This window comes from Amyelois transitella, chromosome 14 (genome assembly GCF_032362555.1).
Source record: "Amyelois transitella isolate CPQ chromosome 14, ilAmyTran1.1, whole genome shotgun sequence".
Classification (NCBI taxonomy): Eukaryota; Metazoa; Arthropoda; class Insecta; order Lepidoptera; family Pyralidae; genus Amyelois; species Amyelois transitella.
In genome coordinates this window covers 7,722,574-7,730,384 of record NC_083517.1, presented here as the reverse complement: position 1 = coordinate 7,730,384, position 7,811 = coordinate 7,722,574, and the positions used below count along the sequence as shown (strand labels likewise).

Here is a 7,811-nt window from a genome sequence, read left to right as displayed (position 1 = left end):
TCTAAGGCGAAGAACAGTGGTCAGAAGTGGTAGTGGTGGGAGGTGGAGCAAAGGCCGGAGTTGGGGCGGGTTGCATGCGGTACATGTCGTGTAGCAAGGTCGCCACCGACACGTCTCCCACGGTGTCCCGGAACAAAAGGAGCTCGATTGACCGCGCTCGCACTGCGCGCAGCGAAGGCAACAAAAGTAGTAGTCGACCGAATCTGAAAAAGTTTTGCTTAATTTGTATATGAAGCTATTAGCTCTATTTGCTTCGTAAATATAAAAACGTGGTATGTGTTCATCAAACAAAAATCAAATAAATCATAATTACCTTGTGGGCTGCCTCGTATATCTAGTCCGAACGTAATCGGCTAAAATACATTGTGCTTGGTCTTGCAACATCTCCACCGGCTGCGTCTCACTTAGCCCTGGCGTATCTGTAATGTAAGTGAAACAAATGGTGTATCGCAGAAATAAGTTTTACCTGCATGAACGGAAAATTTTGAATACCATATGTAAATCACAAACACCATCTAGTGTACATTAAGAAAAATACATTAGTGACAAAAATCACCAATAGATAGCGTTGTAAAACAGCGCCATCTTACGTTCAACAGTAATACTATCAAGTGTTGTTGCGCCATCTAGTATGTAAAAGTAATAATTCTGATCAGAAATCTACCAAATAGTTACAAAGTAGGCTTTGCCTAGCCAACCATCAAAAGTTGATGGTAACTACTAACGCTATCTTGTGTCGAATAGTAGTAAACATATTTACTTTTAATTAAAAATGTCATCAACAGATGGCGTTACTAAATAACGCCATCTAGTGGTCAAAATAAGTACTAATGAAATTATAACGCCATCTATTATGCAGTAATAGTAATTAAAAATTAAAGGACATAAATTTTACGGAAATATGTAATAGATGGCGCTACTAAAATTTGGCAGTATGTGTTTTACGTACACGGCCAATCGCCTCCATAAGATACTATAAAAATGTCTGTTTAAGTTTATATGGTACTGAATAGAAAATATAAAAAATACCTGGTGAAAAAAGGACGATAGCTTTCATACAACCGCATTCGCTCCCATCTGGCGCTATTTGTCGAAACCGACATAATATTTCCTGAAAAAAACGTTGTGATAAGAGAATCACCAAAACAACAATAAAAATATTTTTACTAAAAATTAAATATTTTTTATGGCACCAATAAAAAAAAGAATAGGACCACTATATCTCGTTCCATGGATGTCGTAAAAGGCAACTAAGGGATATGCATATATACTTGGGATTCATCTCTTAGACGATGGGCTAGCAACCTGTCACTGTTTGAATCTCAATTCTATCATTAAGCCAAACTGCTGAGTGTGGCCTATCAGTCTTTTCGAGACTGTTGGCACTGTCTACCCCGCAAGGGATATAGACATGATTTTATATACCTAATATGATATATAATATTGACAAGATTTTATATAATATGATATGATGATATATAATATTGACATGATTTTATATACCTAATATGATATATAATATAGACATGATTTGTATACAATTTGGAATAATTGTGTTTCTACCTACACGTTGTAGAAATTGCCAACATCGTGGTTACAGCACCAGTGGGATTATTCACCAGTTTTAAGGAATCAGATGACTAGTGTGATAGTGATATTGAAAGGAGAGTGAACGCAGGGAACATGGTGAATGGAGCTTTGCATGCCTTTATGCGCAGTCAGAAACTGGCTCGACTGGCTGTGCACAAAGGCGTGTTGGTCTCGACATTAATGTATGGGAGTGAAAGTTGGGTGTGGCAAAAGAAGTACGAAAGCCGAATAAATGCAGTGGAAATGAGAGTGTTAAAGAGTAGGTATGATCGGTGTGAAATTGAGTGACCGGATAAGGAACAGCGTGGTAAGGGAATGTTGTGATGTGAATGAAGATGTAGTTACAGGAATAGAAAATGTACAGTACCTATGTTAAGATGGTTTGGTCATGTGGAGAGGATGAATGAAAGCAGGTTGACTAAGCAGATATACAAGGAGAGTGTGGAGGGAAAGGTCGGAGTGGGAAGGCCTAGCCGCACGTATCTTGATCAAATTAAGGACGTCCTGGCAAAGGGTCAGGACAAGAGTACCCGAAACCGCCGAGCTTGCATCTTCTCTTCCTTGTACTCTATCTGTTTAGTAGAATAGGGGTTGAGTAACAAAAACAGTTCACTCCTCCCATGATCCCGGCTCGTATTATAACCCGAAGGTTATTAAAGACATGACGTGACAAAGTGCTTATCAAAGCAAGTGATAGCTAAAAATAGTAAGTACCAAACGTTGTTTTTGCGAATCCGGGGTTTTAAAAGGCAAACAATAATGTTCGTAAATGGATTTCAGAATATGCGAGAATCGAAATCATGAAAGAGGAGAAGATATATCATACGTTCTGGCCGTAAGATCTAAAATCCTGATTGACATACTTGTAAAGTATTGAGTTCCAAGTCGGCCAGCGGTTCCGGCGGTAGCCTGGCGCGGGCGTTGGGGGCCGCGAGCAGGGGCGCCAGATCCCAGGGTGCGGACCACTGCGCCAGATGGAGCAGGAACAGGTCCTTCCAGGCGGCGCGCAGCAGAACGAGTTGGTCTCCCGGGGCGAGCGCCTGGAATGGCGCCAGGCACCGCACCCACCGGACTGCCATGAATAACAGGCGAGCGCTGGTCTCCTGTTCGAAAAAAAAAAGATGCGGTTTTTAATACAAAATTGATATCGATACATACATTTAGTCACATCTGTATCCCTTGCGGGGTAGACAGAGCCAACATAAATAGATATATAGGCCATGTAGGTACAAATACAAAAAATATATTTTTAGGCAATTTTTTGGTCGATATTATTAAACAGGTAGAAACGTGAAATATAAAAAAATAATAAATAATACTTAAGTAACAAACGTGAATATGATACAGAACTCTTCGTGCGCGAATCCGACTCGCACTTGGCCGGTATTTTTCATACATATCCAATTTTTTTGAGAGTTTTATCATCGAGTAGGTACGTCTTCAAGTAGAACAAACTGAACAAATGTCGTTAGTAATGCGATGGGCGGGGGCAAGCTGAGAAGTCACGAGGCCGCCCAATCGCGACTCCGCGACCGCCCCTCCAGTCAAAAAGCCACCTACTGAGATGTCACTGAACACACCTATGTACTGTGAGCTTTTGGGTGAGTTTATTACAATACATTTACATTACCAACTTTGTAGGTAGGTACATGAACATTTGATCGGATCTTTTTCAGGTTCTTCAACTCCTTTAACACAGGTTTTTTTAACATAACAGAGGAGCCCCACCTTACTTAAGTAAGCCTTGAAATGAATACAGATATTTTGAATTTGAAAACTAAGTAGTACCTATAAACACTATTTAAAAACGCAATAAAATATAGGTATTACAGTAATTAAGTAAGCGGCATCGGTATCCTCTGATTCAGTTTTACGTGAAAGCATGTTTTGAACAAAATTTCTCAAGTAAGTTATTGTGTCATCAACACACTACAATAACTTAAGGATTTTCAAGGCATGATGACGCATTATTTGACCTCTGATTACCAAAAGCATATACCTAAATAAAAATAATTTATACTTATTATTTTCGTTTATATGTTAGTACATTAAGTTGTTGCAGTTAATTGCAATTTCGTTTGCGTTCGAAATCGGTGAAAATCGTTTAATAGTGAAAATTCATTTACTAAGTACCTAAGTAAGTTTACAGCAGATGGAAAGTGTGATAGTGATATTGAAAGAAGAGCATACCTTTATGAGCAGTCAGAGTCAGAAGTTGTACAAAGGCTCGCTTGGCGGTGCATAAGGGCGTGTTGGTTCCAACACTCAAGTACGGGGGAGTGACAGTTGGGTGTGGCAGAAAAAGCACGAAAGTAGAATAAACGCGGTGGAAATGAGAGAGTTTAGGAGTATGATAGGTGTAAAATTATAGGTATGTCAACCCCACAAAGTATAAAGCCGTCATATATGTATGTTTGTGAAATCCACGAAAATTACTTTAGAGTTCATTATGGCGAGCTCTTTGGTGGTATTCCTTCAAAGGAGCCTTCATAAGGCCGTTAAATAGGAAACCTGATATGATGTCACGTACTTGTAGGAGTTCCCAGGTGGGTGCCAGCGGCGCTCCGAAGGCGCCAGGCGGCGGCCTCAGCAGCGTGGGGTCGCCTTGCAGCTGCAGCTGTTTGGCGCTCCACATGAGTTCCTGCAGACCAAACACTTACATTCAATAGTGATGATCTAACATGGGATAGGTTCCCCTGCAAAGATCGGAGGAGGATAGAAGTGAGTCGCTTCGTGTAAAATTATCCAGGCTCATAGTCACCCATCCCGGGCTCCTCTCCATAGGTTCCATTGATTTTGAGAAGGTCCTCCGGTGTTAGTATACCATTTTAACCGTCAAAACCCGTACTTGTTTTCCATTTTTATTGATTTATAAATTATATTTATACTCGTAATATATTTATTGTATGCATAAAGTAATTAGTCTCCAGGTAAATAGCACTTGAAATCTTAGCAAAACAAAGTCTAAATTAAATCAAGATTCACTATTTCTATACCTACATGATATTTTCGTAGCAGCAGTTTTTTCGTAGACGTTTGTAGCTTATAATGTGCTACGAGTTGACATACTTGTCTTTCACATTGTATTCACTATTAGAATATTCAGAGTACCTATTAAAGACTTGATCTAACTAATGAAATGTTCCTATAATAATGCTTATTCTCATAGATTTTCATCGATTTATGCTACGAAAATGCTAACTGTTTAATTGTTAACTTATTACAATACAATATATTTAGGTAGGTACTCGTAATACACGAAGAAAAAAATTATCATTTGAAATAAAAGGCGCCTTCCCTTAGCACAGCCTATTGTAATCTCTAATTTTCCTAACCTGACATTTGTCAGAGGACATGAGTATATGTAGCAGTCCAGGCGGCGGCGGCGCTAGGAAGGGCTCGGTCATTAGCGGCAGCGGGCTCACGGCCCCGGCGCCGCCCGCACCGCTCGACCCGGCCGACGACGCCGTGCTCAACGGCGCTTGCTCGCTCGCTCCGCTTATACTGAACTATTGAGCAGAGTAATTGAATTTAAATCATGTAAGTAATGAATGTAGCTTTTAAATTATAAATTTTTAAATTTATATCAGTAGCTTTTAGGAAACGTTATTAACTCTTGTTACAAGATACTCGGCTACTAGATGACAAATGACTGAGTTTTTAAAATCTAAATAAATATCGTCAATAACTCCCGAGTATACCCATTTATTTCAGTTTCAAAAGGTAACCCTGGGGTTCCATCGAAACACACGCAATTTGATATTATCTCGAGACCAACCTGGAAATTGAAGGGTTGGGAGAGCGGCGTGTAAGACGACGGCGGAGACAGCTTCAAGGCGTGGGGCTTGTGTGCCAGCGGGGGCGGCAGCGCGCCCAGCGACCCCGCGTGTAGCTTTGGCTTGCGGGGACCGCGCTCGTGCTGGACCGCTGTATAAATGATCATATTTTAAACGTCTAAATCATCTAAATAAAAATAGGAGTACAATTTATTTATTTAAACTTTATTGTACAATGTTGATGCAATGGGCGGATTTTATTGTAAAAGCATTATCAAACTGTCAACCTTTGGGTGATGACATATATTTATTACACGGGTACACAATACTGTGATAGCCCTAGGGCATTTTGGTTAAATAAAGTTATTAAGTATAATTGTATTTATCTAGCTCTTTATGACTCACACTTAACGAAAAAGTAGAAACAAGGGTTTTAATAGAGCATCATCTGCCTTAATTTGCCATCTTTATGATTATACAGATTCCCGGTTTTACTACTACAATGGTAAAACAGGTTTATGGTTTACAAACTAAACTCATTACATACCAATTGGTTTGATAAACACAGTTTTCTAGCACGTTGAATACATACATACATATAGTCACATCTTTATCTTTTTAACAGAGCCAACAGTCTTGAAAAAACTGATAGGCCACATTCAGCTGTTTGGCTTAATGATAGAATTGAGATTCAAATAGTCGCAGGTTGCTCGCCCATCGCCCAAAAAAAGAATCCCTAGTTTATAAGCATGTTCTTAAACCCATCACTGTAAATAGAATCAAATTGTTCATAACTTTTTGCTTTCCAACGAAATAAATGGTGGGAGTCAATAAATCGTTCAAATAAAAGTTATTGGCGTCGTAACTGTGCTGTTTTACAAGGCGGATTATAGAGCCGTGAGCCGAGCACTGTGCGGTTGAGCGGCTGAGCCCGGCTCAGCGGCCGAGCCCCGGTAAGCCGGGATCGCGCCCTCTACTCGCACTGCATTTGCAGCGTAATGAATGCCGCTGCGGACTGCAATAGTCTATCAACGCTTATTTTGATCCATAAAGCAGGATTTTCGATTAATAAAATAGAATCTTTGTCTGTAAATATAGCTACATACTTTGATAAATTTGGCTTGCAAGGATTACAGCAAAAATCGTTTTCACATATCACAGATCCAATAATTTTGCGTTGGCGATAACAACTCGAAATTAACTGATGTTATTTGTCCATTGTACCACAGAAAATGCAAAAATATCCTAGGCGGGTTTCCATTAGATAGAGTAAGTATGTATTTTGCAATGTTTTTTTTTATTATAGAGTATGTATTGTGATAGATGACAAATCGCGTATCAGAAAAAAAAATTGCTGATAAGCGATCATGTTTACTTATTTTATGAATAAAAAATCAGTTTAATACAATATGAATATTTATAAGCTATGACTAGACAAATAGCACCACTGGAAGCTAGCATAATCTGACATCGAAACTTGCAAAAAAATAAAAGTGTTATTTGGTAATTGCATCAATGTGCACGGGCCCTGGGGTGGTGACGTCACGATCAGCTTACCGGGGCGCGTCCATGAGAATGCGGCCATTGTGTGTGCACATGGCGAGGCGGCGCATACGCTGTTTCCCGCGCGGTGGCTACGCGCTGTGCGGCTTAAAGTCCGGTGATGGCTTCACTTACACGCGGTAGCGATTTTTCTTGTAATATAATCAAGAATTTTTAATAGGCATAGTAGTAACGTTTAATCCCATAACAAACCATGTTCGAACCACAAATGAAAATAAAATTCCTCTTGATCGTGAATACAACAAAATTCCATTGGTAGAGGATGTGAGCCTTTATGTATATATCGTCTGTTTCACGTACATAAATAAACATATATTTATTTGCCCCACCGGTATTCACGGTTGTCCTACCTATTCTCAAATTGTTCACACATAATACTTAAATTATAACAAAAATATTTACCATGCTATATACCGCCACTTGAGTTTATTGTTTAACCTTTTTAATATGTCCTATAAGTATACATGAATTAGTAGACAAAAACAACAAAATTGATTCGCTAAATGTTATAGTTTTTTAACATCAGCACCAAATCGCTTCATATAAGTACCCTAATACCATACGGAAGGTATCCAATCCATACCATACGGTACAAATATTTCAACAAAAGCATAGTACATGCTGCAACTTTTATTTAAATTCATATCAAGTGGCAGATAAATTTAGTTAACAATTATGAAGTGGTGATCCTGCCCTGAAAACCAAAACTAAAAACTGAAAACGCTGTCACTGAAAACACGGCCTACTTACTATGAATGCAAATCTTGTAAATGCAAGCGATGACACTGGACCGTATATTGTATATATGGGCATAATACCTGTACATTAAGTGTGTACTTATATTAAATATGTAAAATTAAACAACACAAAAGTAGACAATTG

General features: G+C 39.0%; 1 protein-coding gene across 1 annotated transcript in view; it reads right to left on the bottom strand.

Moving 5' to 3' along the window:
- Nucleotide 1: 1 nt before the first annotated feature.
- Nucleotides 2-7,811, bottom strand: part of LOC106132268 (protein dissatisfaction) — a 35,653-nt gene continuing 27,843 nt past the window's right edge. The window contains exons 4-10 of the mRNA XM_060947855.1: nucleotides 5,369-5,517; nucleotides 4,926-5,099; nucleotides 4,121-4,231; nucleotides 2,454-2,693; nucleotides 1,028-1,111; nucleotides 314-426; nucleotides 2-203 (exon numbers count right to left, since the gene is read on the bottom strand). Coding sequence (XP_060803838.1) covers nucleotides 2-203; nucleotides 314-426; nucleotides 1,028-1,111; nucleotides 2,454-2,693; nucleotides 4,121-4,231; nucleotides 4,926-5,099; nucleotides 5,369-5,517 — 1,073 coding nt within the window. The remainder of the gene's footprint in view (nucleotides 204-313; nucleotides 427-1,027; nucleotides 1,112-2,453; nucleotides 2,694-4,120; nucleotides 4,232-4,925; nucleotides 5,100-5,368; nucleotides 5,518-7,811) is intronic.